The sequence below is a fragment of the Cygnus atratus genome, chromosome 3 (genome assembly GCF_013377495.2).
Source record: "Cygnus atratus isolate AKBS03 ecotype Queensland, Australia chromosome 3, CAtr_DNAZoo_HiC_assembly, whole genome shotgun sequence".
Classification (NCBI taxonomy): domain Eukaryota; kingdom Metazoa; phylum Chordata; class Aves; order Anseriformes; family Anatidae; genus Cygnus; species Cygnus atratus.
The window spans coordinates 32370369-32390409 of record NC_066364.1 but is presented as its reverse complement, the minus strand read 5'-3'; the positions used below and the strand labels follow the sequence as shown (position 1 = coordinate 32390409).

At 42.6% G+C, this 20041-nt stretch overlaps 2 protein-coding genes and 1 long non-coding RNA gene across 4 annotated transcripts in view; 2 read left to right on the top strand and 1 right to left on the bottom strand.

The window, feature by feature from the left end:
- KCNQ5 (potassium voltage-gated channel subfamily Q member 5) overlaps positions 1-18434 on the bottom strand; it is a 289251-nt gene extending 270817 nt beyond the window's left edge. The window contains exon 1 of one of the 2 annotated variants that reach the window (XM_035543083.2): positions 18073-18434. In XM_035543083.2, the coding sequence (XP_035398976.1) occupies positions 18073-18431 (359 nt within the window). In that variant the 5' untranslated portion in view covers positions 18432-18434. The remainder of the gene's footprint in view (positions 1-18072) is intronic. The other variant, XM_050709515.1, reaches the window with a different exon arrangement.
- Positions 1343-11519, top strand: LOC126913231 (uncharacterized). Its single transcript, XR_007707957.1, has 4 exons — positions 1343-1487; positions 3048-3108; positions 3217-3418; positions 6947-11519. It is a non-coding gene; the product is annotated as an uncharacterized LOC126913231 (long non-coding RNA).
- A 487-nt stretch (positions 18435-18921) lies between the features above and the next one.
- On the top strand, positions 18922-19707 carry LOC126913229 (translation initiation factor IF-2-like). The gene has a single exon (XM_050709500.1). The coding sequence runs from the start codon at positions 18922-18924 to the stop codon at positions 19705-19707; it is 786 nt and encodes a 261-aa protein (XP_050565457.1).
- The last annotated feature ends 334 nt before the right edge of the window (positions 19708-20041 follow it).

Below are 20041 nucleotides of genomic sequence, written 5' to 3'. Positions count from 1 at the left end.
CTGGCCTGTAGTTCCCTGGATCCTCCTTCTCATCCTTTTTGAAGATTGGAGTGACATCGGCTTTCTTCCAGTCCTCAGACATCTCTTCTGATTGCCACAACAAAGATGATCGAGAGTGGCTTAACAATGATGTCCACCAGCTCCCTCAGCACTCGTGAGTTCTAATTCCAATTCCAATTCCAATTCTAATTCTAATTCTAATTCTAATTCTAATTCTAATTCTAATAATTGTAATTCTAATTCAGTCTAATTCTAATTCTAATTCTAATTCTAAAAATGAATCAGACAGAACAAGGGCAGACCTCAAAAGACAAATGTAAGAGTATATTCTGGTTTCTGCCCGGTTCTCTTAGGAAGCAACATTTGCAGTACATGGAGATGTGTGACTTTGTGCCATGAGAATTGATATATGTCTTGTATTTCAGGGAAACCAGTATTATAAACTGCTCTACTTAATTGTTTCCAGGTGTATCTCAATTACCACCCAAAAGGATTTTATTCCATTATTTACACACAAGCAATTAAGCATGTAATCACGTTTCATGCAGTTCAAACTGTTCAATAGAGCCTTACTCCCCAAATATAAGAAAACATTTTCCAGATAAGTTTCCTTTTCAGTGGGACAATTCTAGTCAAACCACTTCCTTCTGCTAGTGACAGACTCAAATCCAATTGTTAGGAGACAAAAATCAGCAGCAAATTATAACAGTGTTCCCTGGAATACAAGCTGCTGTTTTCAGACCTTTTTTTTCAGTTGATGTTGTGCACCTAATGACAGTATTTAGCATACTTTTTTAGCAGGCTGGTCGTGCAAACCAGGCTACAGAGGCTACAAAAACAAAACTCACTTTCAAAAGCAATAGCCCAGGACTAAAGAAAACTAGCACAGAAATTTGTGGAATTTAATAACAATGCTGGTTCTAGATAGCCATTGTGAGGTTATACAGGACACCAAAATTTCTAGAAATGTCCATCTGGCACATTTCATATGTTTTAAAGTTATAACAGTAATTTTATAAAGGCTGCAGAGTCTCTTTATTACCAAAAGGCTCATCAGAACAAGTATAATCATAATTCAAAGTTAAATGGCATTAATTTTTTCAAAGAATTTTTAAACCATCACTTGCATTTTTGCATTTTGTGTGCATGAAAAGTTGCACAAAATATGTTGCTGCAGGGCTGCACCTAATTATATTTGGCATCCAGAAATAGGTGTATCTGACTCAGAATTTCTGCATACTTTGCCAACCAATCAAATTATAAGAGATGCAAGCTATGGTTAAATTAAGCAATAAGCTGCAAGTTGTGACTTATCAGTATACAGCACATTGCAAGGAAGAAGATCACAACAGGAAACTGTTTTAAAGTAGTAGTTGTCCACAGCACAGCTAAGAATATCATCACCACCATGGCTTTGCGCAGTTTGAGTCAGAGGACCAAGTATTCTAAACTGAATGTTACAGAGCAGGATTAAACATAAAATTAGGGTAAGTGCACTAAAGCAGTGATACTTCTGATTGTCGATTGTTGTCTATCATCTTTTTAAACCTTTATAAATGCAAGTATTTTTGCTTGATAATAATTATTCTCCGTAGACTGAATCTTCAAGCCAGGTTTAGTTGCTTTTCAATTCTGACAAACACACAACTGGTATAAAAACAGACTTAGCTAGCAGGCAATTCATGCTGAGGCTTTGTCATTAACCTTAAACCAAAAAGGTAACTTATGATGCAGTACTCTGCAATTGGCCCAGGACACGTGGACAACAGACCTGATCACCCAAACAAATCCCACTCTCATCCAGGTCTCCTCACCTACCCAACGTCTCCACAATGGTGGGATTTTACTTTACTTTTTTTTTTTCTTTTTTCTTTTTTTTTTCTTTTCACAATACTATGAAGGAATATGCAAATCAATTGGACCAAAACTGGTACCAGAGATTTAAAAGGAAAATGTATTTCATCATGAGAATGTGCGGATATTTGTTTTCATGCCGCAAGGGTATTCTTTGATAATTAGCAACTTGCACAAATTTGCTAGACAAAACACAAAACAAAATAGTAGATTAGTCCCCAGATACTTTCTGTCTGAATTTTAGGAAAGCTGAAAATGAATAATGATACTAAAAGAGTGGGGCAGGGGAACTAAAGAGCAATTAAGTCATTGATAACCATCTCATACATAGGCAAAAATGACAACAATTAAAAGACAATTCAATAAGTGATCCATACTGAGAACTTTCCATTAGTAGCTCCTTTTCCACAGAACCATTACCTACTTGCTTATTTAGTCATCAGACTAACTTGCAAGGTCATTTTCTAATTGGGAAGTGGTAAGTCTTGAGTTTGAGTTGCAATTGAGTTTGAGTTTGAGTTAGGCATTGGAATGGGCTGCCCAGGGAAGTGGTTGAGTCACCATCTCTGGAGGTCTTTAAAAGACGTTTAGATGTAGTCCTTAGTGATATGGTTTAGTGGAGGTCTTGTTAGTGTTAGGACAGAGGTTGGACTAGATGATCTTGGAGGTCTCTTCCAACCTAGACGATTCTGTGATTCTGTGATTCTGTAATTTTTAAGGAGTTCTTTTAGTTGATAGCTATGTGTCAAGTAATGTGGCAATAAATTCCAAGCAGTGTGGCAACTTGACATCAGCCATGTTATATGGATAAATACATGGTGTTTTTTTTAGACTGATATTATAAAGAACAGTCTTCATCTATATTCATTATACAGCAAGCTGCGCTATTAAACACTGCTTTGCACAAAGGCTGCAAACATAATATACAATCAGCTATCAAACTAAAATATGTTTAAGAGCTATTTAAACAACTGAAGTATTTCCTATTGATTTTAGATTAGGAACATATCCAGATTCTCATGCCTGCAAAAGAACAATCATTTTCAGAAATGAATAAAAGTGTATGTAGCAAAATATGTTATTTTGTACCACATCATTTTCCAAACTCTATGGTTACTTTTGTAGCAGTATTTTAATGACTACTTGTATAGGAAAAGCATGTTGCCACTTACACACTCTGTTATTCATTGCAGTGGTTAAAGCAAAGATCTAAAAACATTGCCAAGAGCATATTGTGATCCATTGCAGCTGCAGGTGAGTTAGCATGTAATACGCTGAAGCTGATGCAGCACAAGCAATCACATCGTGAGCACTGCACAAGAGAGTGACAAAGCAGTGCTGATAAAACAAATTCTCCTTCAGGTTTCTGTTATACAGCACTCTTGGAAAATTCAAGAATACTAAGATAAAGGATCCTACTACTTCACTAGTATTTTGTTCGAGCAAGAACTGCTGGATTCAGACTGGAAATAATGGCTAGTAAACAGTTTTAGGATTTGGCTTACCATTTGTACCTCTTAAAGACTTCTCTATCCAAAAGTGCTAATGTTTGACTCAACAAACTGTAAGTCATGTTCTCTACTTATTATTTAATGGGGACAGAGATGTATGTCAGCACTTTTATATATATTTTTTATATATTTATATGCTTGAATGCATCAGAGAGTTTCCTGAAAGCCCAAAACAGTGTGCTGAAATTTTAAAGGAAATAAATCACTGTGATAAAAGCTGCACTCTTCACCTCTGAACAATGTCCATGGGGTCCTCTCACATGGATGGCTATTAGCAAGCCCTTATGTTCCAGTCCCATGGTCCTCTGAGGGAGACTTGAGTTAATCAGAGAGCACAGAGGCAGTAAAAGATCATTAGTGCCTTAGGAAAGCAACCATGCACAACCAAAAAAGAACAAGTTGACTGGCAGAGAAGCTAAAAAGCCACTCAAAGGGAAGTCAGATGTCTTCACTTTCAATGGCTTTTTGGAAAAAAACTGAGATCGGCTAAGAAGAATCAGAAGCTTTTATTCATCTTTCCATTGGTGTAAGAAGCTAGAAACACTTGTTCACCTCAGATGCAAAAGACTTCACATACACGAAAAGGAATAGCCAGGTCTTGCCAGTGTTGGTTTTTCCCAGGATAAAAGAGCTGACAGTCTTCTTTGCTTTGTCTTTGGGGAAGATGAGGGTGCCTAAACTAAAAAGTGTGAGGATTCAAGAAAGTTTGGGTTGTCTTTTGATTTGCTACAGTTATGTGTCCTCTGATGCACTAAGAGAGCAAACATAAAAGACAACCAGAAGACATGGTGTGTGTGTGCTATTTTAATGAGCTCAGTGTATTCAATGATCTAAAGCAGAACTGCAGCTGCAGACACAGTGGACTCAGCCTACCTGGGCAAAGTATATAACAATTTTAAATGTCTGTTATCTAGTAGTTAGCTGGTAAAATATTATTTTTTTACTTCCATTTTTCAATAATTTGCTTTAAATTTATACATGTCTTTGAAAGTTTGGTAGACTGTCCCAAAAGACATAGTGATTATCTCATAGCAATATGATCAGTCGAAATCAATTAAAGTATCTCAAGAGCATTAAGTTCATCCTCATTCCATACTACAGACTGCAAAACAGAAGTAGGCAGATGCAGAAGCTTGTTTTGAGAAAAACAGCCTCATAGAAAACATATCTCAAAACAAACATACTACACCAACTAATGTCTATCTTCTCAAAGCTTAAGTCATAGGGTTTTGACATTGTTTCAAATAAACAATGAGATTGATATTAATCACTTCTCCCTGGGTATCTCGCTAGCCTTTACTAGCTACTTAATTTCTTTAATTTCATTAGCATCCTCAGAAAAAGTGAAGAGATGGTTGCTCTTTACTGCCATTAGTTCATCTGCAACCTGTTATCCCTGCCATGTGCTGGGAAGTTGTGCTGCCATTTTGCTTGTACATCCACCAGTCATCCTTTTCTCTAATTCAGTATCTTCAGACAATAATGCAGGAAGAACTCTCTCATTAACCACATGACATATAACATTCATAAAACTGTTACACAGTGAAATTCCCAGGTTATGTAACAACTCAGTATCTGCCAAAAAAAAGTGTCATTTTCAAAAAGTGATTGAAAAAAATTTAACAGTTTTTGTTACAGGTTTACTGAAGTTAGGTAAGTTAGGAATGCATTCATGTTAATCCTCTGCTGTCAGTAGCTCACTGTTGAATGAACAGCATTTCTAACACTTGCTCCTGAGGTTGCCAGACAGAGTAAAAAGGAGCTGTTTCATTTGTTCTTATTTTTTCCCCTTAATGAATCATGCAAAGTGTGCTTTCTGGTTTTGTAACTCATGCAATTTTAAGAACTGACTAGCCAGATGCTTTGTACGGCTATTGAAAGTCAAGACAAGTAACTTTCTCCCTAGACAGTAAAAGGAGCGAAATCTAGGCTCAAAGGCAGAGGTTAAAGAGTTCCAGTGATGAGCATTCAGAGCTGAGCCTGACGAGAGGATGGTGCAAGAATTGAAATACTGAGAGTCTGAGTGGTAGCTTTAGCTATGGTGTCAGACAGGTCAGACCTTTAAGGTATTGGGGTAGCCAGATCTCATATTAGGAATGATAAAGGTGCATCTCAAAAGTGACGTCTGGGCTACCAATCTGAATAAAGGACAGTGACACTATTGTCTGCAGTAATTAAGAAGAAAAGCAGGGGGAGAATTGAAATTCATGCCTATTATGCTGACCAGTGACACTGTATTGCCTTTCCACATTATTCCAAGAGAACAGTTGGATTTCCTCTCTAAAGGCTTGTTACTGTTTGCAGAGCATCTAAGACAATGATTGCTAGCTAGCTGGGTAACTAGAACAACTAAGCACAAAAGTGATATAAATACTTGGTATTATTTAATCAAGAACTTGCATCTCCCACATTCATTATATAAAGAAGTTTATGGATTAGTAAATTACATCCTGCAGAGCTGTGTCTGTGTGTGCAAACACTTTCACAAGGTACTGTAATAATTTTTCAGTCTTTTGCATTAGTTATTGTTTTTAATCCAACTAAAAATGTTAGCGATATTTTACAACACATAACCAGTAATTCATAGGGTTAGACTGCAAGACAGTAGCTTTATCCTCCTGCCAGAAAACAGTATGAAATATATCCGCAGTGATTTGTTGCTGTCACCTGAACACCCTCTAGAGGTAGGCAAGGAAGCCCTCAGTTTGAAATTAAAACAGATCCGTTCCAGTAACAGCATAACCTGCCAACACCGTCTGTCCATCACAGAACTCTTCTGATTTAAAGACAGAAGTTTTATTACTGAGCCATCACAACAGATCAAATGTAGCAAATACCGTGTGTGTACACAAAATACTGCTCCACAGTACACACTGGACTGGGATGGATGCAAACACTCCAGTTCATTGCCAGAGGCAATGTAGGTATGCAGAGCTGAGTGGGACTCATTAATAAACTTAACCCATTCCCAAAATCAAAGTACACTTCATTTGTCTTGCCTGAGTCTTTTGTAACTTACTTCAAGATCTTTTCAACTGTTCGTGTTCTCATTCAGGCTCATTTTCGTATCAGTCTTATAGAGATTTGCCACTTTTATAATCAAGACAGAACAATAAAATTTTGCCATGGATTACTAATCAGGAAAAACACAATCTAAATTTTATAAAATCATATTTCTTAAATACTGACTGATAGTCAATTATATCTTCCAGCTATAGATCGTATCTGAAATGTCACTATCTGCACTGGCTTTATAAATCTGAGTTTTCAGTCATTATCTATTACACTATTTATGATTAAGTCCTAAAGCTGATGATAAAAGCAAGTCAAAAAGATTACCATGACCTTTCCTTGCAGGGAAGTAATTTAAACATATGGGCAGGCAAAAAAAAATACTGGAGAGCAAAATCACACAAAGGATTTTTCAAAGAAAATCCTTCTTTTCTGACACTTACTGGTGTGATAACACATTTCAGTTTGATATAGATATATCAGCTCCTTCTTTCCCATTAATGAACAGCAACAATAACAACATTTAATCTAATTTTATTGTATTTTTAGATGTCTTTGATATTTTATAGGTGTCATTAACTCAGCTATAGTTTCAAGGAGAAATTCCCTGGACAAGGATAAGACTGCTCTGGAGTGACTGAATTCCTTCCTGCAGAAAAAGTCTCTGAGGATTATATTTCTCAGCAAGCCAAAGGGTATTCAGAGGGATGGAAATTTCGGATGTCTCTCCTCAGGTCTTCCTCCAAGTGTGCCTGTACTCTTGACAGAGGGCAGAGATTGGGCTGCACTCCTGCTTTGTCCCTTCCTGTCAAACTATCCACAGGAGCAGCCAAAATGTGACCTAAGCTCCAGCCAAGCATGGACCCAGGCGGGAATAAAACAGCTGAGGCTCATTCTCAGCAAAGAGGAGGGTGCTGATGTCATGAGGATTGCTGTCCCCAATATATGTTAAGCCTACAAGAGCCATCAACAAGATCAGAAGCAGTCCACAGAAGATGCTACCTTCTACACCCTGCTGGGCAAATTCGTCTTGCAGGTACAGATCGTGCTGGAATTGCCAGAGGATGTGGACACCTGCTTGGTGAGGGGGGCAGCCTGCATGCAACTGCTCCCCAGCCGGGCACGTGGCATGGCTCATGCGTGTCACCTGCCTTTCTGGAAATGCAAGAGACTAAGACATACAGCAGGGCTACACGCTGCTGCTCTGAAGAAAGGGTCTGCTGTTGCACAGTGTAATGTTTTGCTATAGCATTTTCAAGCAGTTTATATACAGTATTCAAATTGCACAGACTGGGGTTCATCCATTATTCTAACATGATATGAAATCAAATGAATGAATAAGCACATTATCATAAAGCAGAAAAGTACTGAAAACTATTGTTTTAAGCCTAAAGAAAAACTTGGCCTCTGACTCTGATAATAAGTCAGATACCTGTATTCGCTTTAGCTACCAGAACACGCATACACACACACACACACAAAATACACCAACATTTACCAAGGGAAAAACCACAATCAGGTGTTGAATAAAATTTTCATTATGTAGAAAAATATTACTGATTATTTCCTCAGGTCTGCACAAAGGGTCAAAACCTCAATGGAAGAAAGATATAAAGATCAATAGAATGCTTTATCTATATTTAAATCTGATAAATTGATTCACATTGGTACTTCAGCTTTCTCTCAACAGGAAGCAAATAAGAAAAGGGAAAATGTCAATTAAAACATGTTAATAATGTAAGATAAGCCCACATTTCTAATTTAAACATAATATTCAATGTCAGTCAAGTACTGTTACAGTCAAGTAGACATTCATAAATTCTCCCTCACTTTGAAGATTTTGTTCCCATCTAGGTAATGTCTTCTGCCTCTGTACACTTCCACAAGTGCTCTCAACATAGCTCTCCCTACACAGTATCTCCAAACAGCAAATCTCATGTGGAGTGCCTGCATATACAAAATATAATAGCTTTAACAACTTTGGAATAGGCCTTCATCTCTCCATACAGGAATTTCTCAAGTATATCTTCAGAAGCGTAATAAACATGTCTCTAATTCAGATGGTTTTCACGATCATCCCTGATTGAAAGACAGAGCTTTTATCAATGCTCAGTTGATGATTTCTACTAACTACTATGTAAGTGCTATTAACTACTAATAATGCCACTAAAAATTACATCTAAAAGCATTTTCAGGATGAAAATCAAAATTCCTTCCAAAGTGCACTTATAATTCGTGATCACCACCTGCCTCATCACTGCCTACAAGAATCTGTCAATTCCAATGCCCTGGCATGCAGATTAGTGGAAGCCAAATCACAAGTTTAGTCAGCAGCCAGTGTGACCTTTGAGGAAGGCTAACTTTCCAGACAGTATCTCCAAGCACCAGATCAAATCTATTGCTTCCAAGCTTAAAGGGGGAGAGAAATATGTTTGTCTGAACAACTTTTTTTGTTATATAAAAATTTACAACACAACACCTAAACAGCAAAGCTGTTTCTATTTTTTTTTTTTAAGCTGTTTCTATTTTTTTTTTTTTTGAATTCTTCATATTCAGTCTACGGATGCAGTTATTAATGGGTTGTTTTCTCAAGGAGAGAAACATCCACTGATTGAATGACTAGCAATTCAGTAAATCACTAAAGTGCACATGTACCTAGTGTGACTAACTGCATAATGCACAGGAAGTGTCCTGAAACCTCCTCTGAGAAACTGACATTTAATTCACACTGCTAGTAAAAGCAATTTAGGTGGGGCTAAAGGCATGAAAAGTTCCACCTCACAGCTGCACTTCAGGAGAGTCTCAGGGACAGCTCTGAGAAACACCTTCCCTCTGCCAGCACAGGCTCCTTTTTCCTTCCCATTGCACAGATATCTGCAGGGAGCTCACTGCACCCGTACACGAGCTGCTTTACATTTCCTGCCACCAATAAGACTCTTCTTGCAGAGAGCAGCAAACAACAAGAATGTGCTCTTCTATGGCGATGGCTCATACAAGGCACACAAAAAAATTGACTCTGCAGAAACTATTGCACAGAGATGAGAGAAGATACAGAGATTTCTTTCCTCCAAATAATTTTACAGGCCACTTCTAACCTCAGTCAGCATGTAGCAGTATATTTCAAGTTGATGAATCCACTGTGTGATGTCCTGGCAACACGGCAATGCATCTTCTCCAGCATGGGGCCACATGAAAGGACATCACCTGCTCTCCAACCCCAACCCTGTGCAGACACCACGCAGGGCTCACACCAGCTTTCTCCGAGCATCACCTGTCATGCTCTGAAGACATGTCAGCGTCACCATCAAAAAGACGTGCTTGCTGATACAGACTCCTCTCCTGGGGAGACTAACCTGCATTTCCAAACTCCCTGCCGAACACCTCCATGACTTACAGAAGTGCATCCAACACATTTCATCTTCTTTTTCCCACAAAGGCCCTCTCAGGTCTGTCAGGATCCATACAAGTTATATATTTAGAAAAGGCCGCAGCAGTAACTTTTAAGTGCGTCCCTGTTAACAGAGCACGGAAGAGGAAGATTTGTGCATTTGCGTCTAATGGGTAATTCTCAGATACCATGGTTATGGATGAGTTTAAGCCATACAAAGCAATTAAATTTAATGCACTAGAAGAAGACAGATGCTATTTCTGACTGAATGACCTCAAAAGAATGGACGTAGATGCTCTAGTCTGAGACCCTAGAAAACCAGTGACCATCTGAATACGTTTGGTAACGTTGTTTTCCTCTCAAAGCAGAAAGATCTTACTCTCTTGGATTTGTCATATTTGACTCCTGGCACCAGTATGTTGATACCATATGATACCTGCTATGACTACAATAAAATAATTAAACCTCTACAAAAACTCTCAAAAGGTTTAATGTGTTCCCTTCTTTTAAGAAGGGAGCCTCAAAGCAAGAAGGTAGCCAAGACAAACAGGGATATATTGCTTAAATCAAGAAGTGGGCAGGTACAGAACTTCCTTTCTTCATTATTCCTAATCAGTTTAAGAGCATGATTCATGTGTTAAACTTCATTTGATACAAGTGTGGGGAAAAAAAAGTGAATTACCCATTGAACACACAATGGAATAATTAAAGGAAGCTGTAGGTACTCCATGCCTTTCAAAATCCATCACTCTTCAAGAAAAAGCTTACGTACATATTTATGTCCATCTTTGTTAAGGAAAACCTACACATTTATGCTTGAATATCTTCTTGGATGAAGGCCAAGCAGAGAAATTCAGATATGTGTAACTGGAGGACTGTGTCCACCTCTGAATCACCGGCCCAGACCATACATGCTCTTGTATTCTTTCAAGTAGAATACAGTGCCTAAGATTACACTTCAGTGCCCAAAGTGATGAACGTTTTGTGAGCTTCCTGTGAAGCAATTACACTGCAACTCAGACAGCTATCACAAGATAAATCTACTGTTCAACAGAAAATTGAAAATACTTCTTGATCAAATGCAGCTGAACTGTAAGACAGTCTTTGAACTTTTAATTAATGTCTGTAAAGGAATTTTACTTTGACATGAGCACAGCAACTGCTTAAAATTATTTTGCAATTGATAAAACCATACAGCTGATGAATTTTCTACCTTAACTGAGCTGCAGTGGCAATCCCTTGGGCAATCAAAGTCTGTTCTCTTACAGGAAACCTGCAAACCAAATTCTTAAAAAAATCTCTTGCAGAAGACAAAAAGGGAAAAAAATATACAAGTTTTCCCAAATTCAATATAGTTTATATAATACATACAGTCAAAAGCAAATTTTAGTCCACCAGCACTAAAAAGAAAAGAATGCGTGCTCTGTTGTGTGAATGGTTTGCAAAGGGAAAAATTTATTGTAAGAAAAAGTATCTGCCTCATTAGGAAGAAGGTATCAAATAATATCTATGATGTTTACATGTTAAAGTTTTTTCATTACATAGTATAATTTATTTGTCCTACTCCATCTTATTTTACCTATGTGAAGAAGATGCAGTTTTCCTTCGAATAAAATCTGTGGCAAATTTTCATCAGACATATAATTTATGGCAATGGAAATATGAAACATAAAAATGTTAAACACTTGGCAATTAAGTTTTGTCTGTGAGCTACTAAGAACCAACTACCCTACAGCACTGAGTTTTATTTGCAATATTAGGAGTTTACATTATCTAGGAATAAAAGCTTATATACATATATTTCCATAAAAAAAAAATTAATAAAATTAAAAAATGTGTTTTTCCATTCCACTAAAACTATAATGAAAATTTTTCCTTCATTTTCATTAATATTGGTAGATATATTAATGATGATTATTCTAATGAATATTGAATTCACTGTTAATGAAGGAATGATCACTGGTATTTCATTCAGTGGATGCTAGGCATTATTTGTAAGTATTTGAAAAATTTTAGCTCAATTCTACTTTCACCCAATTCAGGGAATTTAATTCATCACAAACAACAACAGTAAAACAAGGCGATTGGCTACTGACGATACAGTCAAATTTGGAGCACTGAAATTGCGTCAAATCTAAGTATTGTGACATTTATTTTTGCTTTATACAGTCAAATACTACAGAAGCTTAAAAACTATGAAAATAATAATAAAAAAAAAGAAGTCTCCAGCTCATTAAGCTATTGTCTAGAACCTACTGTGCAAATCTGTCATGCAAATAGTGTCTCACAGGCAATTAAAATCTTCCTAAAATCTTCCCTGCATCCTCTAAAACAACTACCCCTTTGAGACAACACATATTTAATGTCACATTACATATTCATAGATTGCCCTACCCCTGGCCAAAATCTGTAATTCCAGGCAATATTTTTCACCGTATGAGGCCGCAGGAAGTTCATCCAGAGTACCCACATTGCACAATCAGCAAGACAAGAAACATCACTCAAAGAAAAAACACATCTAAGACAGAACTGTTACCCCCGAATATAATGCCAATTATAATAATGCCAACTATTATAATGCCAAACCCAAACACTAATGTACTGTTCTATCGACCTCGCTAACCACATTCACAATTCATTATCTCATTTGAGAACTGAACATTAGGACAAATAGAAGAAAGCCCATATGCATGAACTCTCACCAGTCCTGGTCTTAGTGACTTTCTCAAAGAAAACCTTTTGTTCTCTTCTTTCTAAGAGGCTGAGGAACAGTTTTGATTTTTATAGCAAAGCAGTGTTTTCCCTGGACCACTACTGTTGAATGAGAGAGCAAGGCCAGTACAAATGAGTGAACTGAGGAAACCAAGCCTGAAAAGAACAAAATGTGAAACAATATTTTGGTAAGTGAAAATCAGTTCTTATGCACATGACATGATAAATATTCCCAGCCCTGAAAATCCTCAGGCAGGCAATAGCTCTCCAACAAAAATTGAATGAAAAAGAGAAGCTACATGTTATTTGTTGCCCATGATAGGGCTCCAGAAGAGGGCTGCTGTCCATGAACAACAGTAGGAAAGTGCAGGAATGCAGCATTGTTGCCCATTTTATCTTCTCTTGTGATCACAGAGAACATGTAAGTGGTTTTGAAAATTGTTGTATCTTGCCTCTCTGGTTAGAGTCTCATGACTGAGATGAACAGTACAACAACATACAGAAAGTGAACATAAAAAACAAGCAAACCCAGTTAAAAGAACGGTAGAGCTCAGCATGTGGTGCAGAAAAACCCCATGCATCCATATGGTCTGGGAAACCACTGTTTGGGCAGCAGCCCCAGTGAAAAGGGCCTTGGGGTTACTGTGCACATGGCAGGTTGTGTAAAAGCCAATAGCATACACCCACCAGAGATAAGGGAAGCAACATACAGTTATTTTAGAAGAGCATGGCCAGAAAACTGAAGAAGGTTGTTATTCTCCTTTATTCAGCATGCCCTCACACCATGGGACCCAGTTGTGCCCTGCCACCAATTGACCAGGGATGTGCAGAAGCTGAGAGAGACCCTGTAGAGCCACTAAGAAGGTTTGGGGCCTCAAGTACAAGAGGCTCCCACAACACAGCTGAGGGAGCTGAGCTCCTTCAGTCTGGCAAGAGGGTGATCTACCAGTTGACCGGCAGCCTACAGCAAGTCAAGCAGCCTACAGCTACCTGAAGAGAAACTGTATGGTTAAAGAAGCCATATTCTTCTTGACAGTGCCAGATGATACGAAAAGGAGAAATGACCAGAAACTGCCAGTTGGGAGGTTCAGGTTGACTCTCCCCCCACCCCAAACGTTCTACTTTCAACTGTGGTGTAGTACAGGCCTACAACAGGCTACCCAGTGAGGCTGTGGGACCTCCATACAACAAAGTTTAAGACCTGACCAGACAAAGCCCGGTTGATATGAATGAGAAGAGTGTGGCACACACATAGAATCACAGACTGATTCAAATGCAACAAACTGCTGCAGATTTATACTGAACTGCATCTAAGTATTCACCATCATTCATTGTTACTCTCCGAAAGAAAATGCTTACTAAACTTTAGGTGGCAGTTAAACAGCTTTACATTTTTACCTCTTCAGTACCTAATAAGATTGGCTTTGCCACACCATTTATTGTTCAGCCCTGCTATCATTTGTTATTTGTAATGCACATCATACTGTTATTTGTTTTTTAAAATAAATAAAAATACATTGTTATCCTAACAATAGGAGGCCCTGACTCTGAAATGCTACTTGGAAAGATAAATGCCATAGATCTACCCTCAGAGCACCTGGAACGAGTTCATTAGATGCCCTAAGATGGATAGAATAAAGTGATAAAATCATTTCTCCTGCTTTCTGATAGGCAAGTATTTAGGGTGTTGCACATTATTGTGTTTTTAATCAGAATGTAGAATGTAGAACCTCCCTAATTATACCCATAGCACAGTATGATGCAGCACTGTTAGCTCAGATGCAAAGAAACTGCTGTTCAATAGCCATCTGATCATTAGTAAAATATGTCTGGAAAGCAGATCTGGAAAACTAAAATAGCTAGTTACATGTTTGATGGCATCATTAGACTTTTTCAGAAATCATTTCTCAGCCCATTTCCATAAAGAATGCAAAGAACAAGAAGAAGAACATTGTAGCGGGTCACAAATTCATCTAGCACGGTATCTTATCTCCAGCAATGACCAGCAGAAGACGCCCATGGAAACATCAATACAGGTCACGCAAAGTGATACTGGTGCATGCATCCAGCCCTGCGATTTGTGATTCAGAAGCTTCCAGAGCAAAAGGTGGTGGCTTTGAAAAGACAATGACATTACCATGACAAATATTAAAGACTTTTGCACAGAATTTATTAAAAAGTTAGTAAGAAACAGAAACTTTATTATTCCTGAACTAAATCCAACATGTTAAAGTAAGAAACTTATGCAACTAATTATATCCTACAAGTAAAAACAGTATCAAAGAGTAATATTTTTTCTGAGCTTCTCATGCCATCTCTTTTTCAGAATGTCAGTTAAGAATAAAAATAATACAAAATCCTTATGACAGCTGAAGATGAAACCCAGAGTTAAATTTGCAACAAATCTGGAATTCCCCTTTGATCCATCTAAGGCGATGTCTACACATTCTTATCAAACCAACCAAACAACCCAAAATAATCTAAATAAACAACGGCAGCAACAACAAAAAGAAATTCTATGACATCCCAAGACAACGGCTTCTCAGAAGTTACAATATTACAGCATTTTAACATACGTGCACGTGCATTAAATATGCACATGCTCCATGTGTAGGTGATGTGGTGTGGCATAAATACTTTATTAGCAAGAGTTTAAGTTACTGACTCATTACTCACAAATGGTATGAATGTTCTTTTCTGATTTCATAAGCGTACATATTTTAAGTGTTCCTAAATGACTAAGAACGGAAGACTGTGGTGCTTGCAGTAAAGATTTTAACTAGGGCTTCCATGTAAAGAGCTACTGAGATACACAAAAAGGAGCCAAGAAACACGTAATTTACGGCTCTACTACCCAGCACAATTATACCGAAGTCAAAGGCCCGTGCTCAAGAGTAATATAGTTCACCTAGTAGCAAAAGTTTGCAGAACAGCTGTCTTTGCCAGCAGTTTACATGGTTGTATTTACAAATAAATTAACCAACTGACTTCCAAATGCAGGTCACACCACTTGCTCCTCAGGTGGCTGGCCTATTTTTCTCTCTGCTTTGAAAGGCCAAGAAAAAAAAAGAAGAGCAAATTGGGCATAATTCTCAGCTCTAAAGCACTTTCCCTATGGAAATGAGAAATGACAATATCACTGCAGGGATGGTTTCTCATTTGTAACTGGTGCTTAATTCCCCCCTTCTCACTGCAAAAACAAACAGGCAAGACTAAATAAACTCATACATCTAAGACTTCAAACTGAAACTCTGAAAGCACCCTTGGGTTATTTCAACCCTGCGTATCACAGTGAGCTTCATTTTAGGAGAACAATGATCTATACAGAAGGTCTTACACCAGATATCCCATTTCTGTACCAGAAATAGTACAGGGCTATAACGGGCTCTGCGGTAGTCAAGAATAGCTTAGCAGAGGTAGGAGCAGACATCTCATCCACATACTTTGTAATGTCTTTGCAACTCTAAGCTGTTTCAAGACTTGTTTGTTTGTTTGTTTTTAATTACTTTTTTATTATTATTATTATTATTCTATAGGAAAGTATCTCTTCTAAGATGCAATTTTATTTGATCAGGTGGCTGGAAAGGAGTCTGAAACACCAAAAATATTATCTGACTATTTGGCAGTCATTAATCAGAATTAAATAAATACCTTAAAAGAATTTATAGACTGGCAATGAAGATGGCTGACAAATTGACATCCAATGGAACTTCAAATGCACCTTAAAAACAGGGAGCTGTAGTAGTCACAGATCCTTAAAGGTAATATTATTACTAGGTGCCTTTATATTACAGTAATGTTTCAAGCTCTTTCACACAGATCTGCTCAGATAAAAGATATAATGTTGGCATTTACAGCTGCCAAAATTGCCATTTGCAATTAAAAATTAAAACTGGCTCTCATTCTATGCAGGCAATTATCTAAACGCAGCTGGCGATCTTCCTTGTTTACAGCGCTGCTGTGTCATGACTTCACTCTGTTTGGAAATTTACTTTTTTTTTTTTTTTGGCGGTTTAAACTTGTCAACTTTATTTCCAACTTGAACTTTCCTTGTTTTAATGGTTTTCATCGTGATGTCAGAGAGAAAGGTCCAAAACTGCAATTTATGGATTTTCTATGGCAACTTCAGGCACTGCAGTAAGACAGCTCCTAGCAAGTAGTTCAGAGATTCTCCCACTCTTAATTAAGCACGATCTACGCCGCAGGAGAACACCTGTAAGAACCCAAATAGCAAAATGTACCCAATAAATGCCCTCCAAGAAGAAAGTTCGATCTGTAAGTGTGATTTGCACAGTAAAATAGACTGGGCAGCTCTACTCGGGGGTCAAAAAGCCTTTTACTGGCTAAATGATAACGTTACATCTGTTCCTACTCCTTATCTTCTATAGCAATTTTGATCTCCTAAGGAACTCCATCCTCGATGTATCCCACTAAGCACACTGCCATGTTTTTGGCAAAGTACTTTTCTGCCCATGAAAAGTTATATGAAAGTAGGATATGGGGATTCCCTGGTTGCTGGGAGAGGAGTAGTCTCTGTGCTACCAGCTTTTAGGGACCAGTTGCTTTTTCACCGGAGCTGCTGTAACCGCTAGCTTGATTCCAGCAACTCTCAGGGAAAATAGTTACCTACAGCAAATCAATTAAATCTTCCTTTCTCTTTACAATGTATCTTCTGTGGTCAAACACAGAAATACCTTGTCCTGCACCCCCGTTACAGTCACACCTATCACACTCCATCCGTAGCAGCATTTCCACCTAGTGCTCCATTGCAATGCCTCCTTGCCAGACACCGTGTTGCGTGTCTTCACCAGCCATCCAGCAGGCTTTCGAGCTGGACCTTTCCCCCAAGCATTACTGAAAACCGTGACGGCAGAGGATCGCCATCGATGTGAGGACCACCCGGAGATACCTGAAGCAGTTACAGGGCTCGGATCCCCTCACACCGCTATTCCGGGCAAGCCTGTGTGGATAAATCAGTGCAAGGTCCCCGGCGCTGTGTCAGTGCCTCTCAGCACAGGGCACGCGGGGATCAGTCCCACGCTGCCTGGGAAAGAGGGGAAGCGCTGGCCCGAAAGGAGGAGTTAGGTTCTCAAAGAAAAGGCGCAGAAACGCCAAATCCCAAAGAAAAGGCTGCTCGCTGCTCCCTTCCGAAGCGCTGACCCCCCTTGCGGGCAGCAGGTGGGCGCAGGGGGGGCTGCCCGTCGGGGAAGCGGAGCATCCCCCGGCGCTGTGTGCCTCGGAGCCGAGCCCACGAGTGGGGTGGAAGCACCGCGGGTGGAAGCGGCGCCTCGCGGGCTTCCCGGCAGTAACTTTGCAAAGCCTCCCGCCCGCTGACCGCCGGGCAAACGCCACGCCGGGGGCCGGCCCCGGTGCCCCTCGACGGGGCGTCCGGCGGGTAACCGGGGGTTAAAGAGGGATAACGGGGGGCAGCGGGGGTTAGCAGGGGTTAGCGGCTTTCCCGGCGCTTTTCCCGCAGGTGGCAGCGGCCCCGCCGGGCGCGGGGCGATGCTCGGGGAGCGGAGCGGAGCGATGCTCGCGGGGAGGATGCTCGGAGCCCGGCGGCTCCAGACGGGACGGGAGGGGGTCGGTACTCACACGAAGGCGTGGTAGACGAAGGCCCAGCCGCGGGGCCGCTCCAGCACGTTGTACAGGTAGTTCTGCAGCCGGCGGTACTTGGCGTTCCTGCGGCAGCTCGGCCCGCTGCTGTACGACAGCGGCTTGCCCAGCAGGCTCATGCGGGCGCCGTGCTTCCCTCGGCGGCCCTCCCGCAGCCCGGCGGGGGCGGCCGCGCCGCCGGCGGTGCCCAGCAGCAGCAGGCCGTCGCCGCGGGCCGCCGCGCTCGCCAGCGCCCTGCCCCGGCCCGACTCCACATCCTTCATGCCCGCCGCCGCGCCGCTCTTCACCCAGAGCCCCGCGGAGCCGCCCTCCTCGCCGCCGCCGTGGTTGCGGGGCATGGCATCACCCCGGGCGCCGGGGCGGTCGCCGGGGCCGCGGCGGAGCAGGGCGCGGGCGGCGGCGGCGGCGGCGGCGGCCCGCAGGAGGCAGCGGGGGCCGAGGGGCTCCGGGCGGCGCCCGCGGGCCGGGGGGGCGCGGGCCACTTCGGGCGGCCCGGGCTGCGGCAGCTTCGCGGGGGCCCCGGCGAGGCGGGCGGCGGGCGCCCCCCCGGGCAAGCTCTCCTCCCCCCGGCCGGCGGCACCCCGTGGCTCCGCGGCCCGGGGCGAGGCGAGGAGCCCGGGACGGGGCGGCCGGAGGGCGGCGGGCGGGCTCCGGGAGGCCGCGGGGGCCCCCGGGCCGCGGCTCGGCGGCGCCTCCCGCCGCCCCCTGCCGCCCCTGCCGCCTCGGGCTGCGGGCGAGCGGCGGAGGAAGGCGGCGAGGAGGGCGGCAGAGGCGGGGAGAGCGGCGGGGCGAGCGGCCGGGCGGGACGCGGAGCCCGCAGGCTAGGCGATGTCCATGCAAGTCCCAAAAAGTCGCCCGGCTGCCGCCGCTCGTCGCGGCCGGAGGGAGGCTCGGCCGCCGGCGGGACCCCGCTGCGGGCGGGGAGCGCGGCCGGCCCGGGCGGGGCAGCGCAGGAGAGCCGCCCGGTGTCCCCCCGAGGGCGCGGCGCAGCCCCGGCGCTTCCGCCGTGCCCCGGCCCCGCACGGTCCCGGCGGCGGCGGGGGCTGCCCTGGCCGAGGGCTCCCCGGTCCCCCCCGCCCCCCCTCCGCCCCTCTGCCCCCGTGCACGGCGGCTCCGGCTGCGCTTCGGTGCGGCCGGAGCGCAGCGGTGCCGCCGCTCGGTGCCCGAGCTGAGCCGAGAAAACAAAGCTCCCCCTGCCGAGAGTGGGCCTTTAACTCCCCGGCGCATCAAGGTGAGCTTGCGGGAAAAAAAAAAAAAAAAATCCACGCCGCAGGCGCGGCCGCTCTCCGCGCCTCTCCCCGCCTGCAGCCGGCGGGAGCCGTGCGGGCTTTGGCCGCCGGTTGTTTGCCAGTGCTCGCAGGGTGCCCCCAGCCCCGGCCCCGGCAGCCCCCAGCCCCGTCGCTCCGCGGCCACCCGCCGCCCGTGCCCATGCCCGGGGCTCAGCACTGGCCGCTGCCCCGTCGGGGGTCTCCGAGGCGGCCGCGGGGTCGCGGGAGCCCCGTGGGACACAGGGGAGCCCCGTGGGACACAGGGGAGACCCACGGGTGCTCTGGCACCGGCTCGTTGGGCGCAAGTGCAGGGCACTGTTTTTGCAGCCTGGGCACTGCCGTGTGAAAATATGACGCCAACTCGGGATGGGTTAGTGAAAGGTAATAATTTGGGCTCCGATGTTATGCTAAAATGAACAGAGGCATTCGGAAATTCAGTTAGTTTTCGGTTTTTCATTCGCGCTGGCTACTTAGAGGCCAGGCTCTCAAGCCTTTGATTAACACGCGCATCTCCAACTTTCAGAAAAGAACCGTGTGTTCTGGCTGAGGACACTAACTTGTGCCTCTAAAGCAACACGGAAGCATCAACGGCACTCGTTTGCTGCTACCGTGTCTCCAAAGCTCTTCAATCAGTTGTCTTTACACAAAGAGCTTAATCTTCTTCCTTTCTTCATTGCACT

Bases quoted from the DNA above. Each gene is read 5' to 3' on its own strand.
- LOC126913229 (XM_050709500.1), top strand. From the start codon at position 18,922: ATGTCCATGCAAGTCCCAAAAAGTCGCCCGGCTGCCGCCGCTCGTCGC.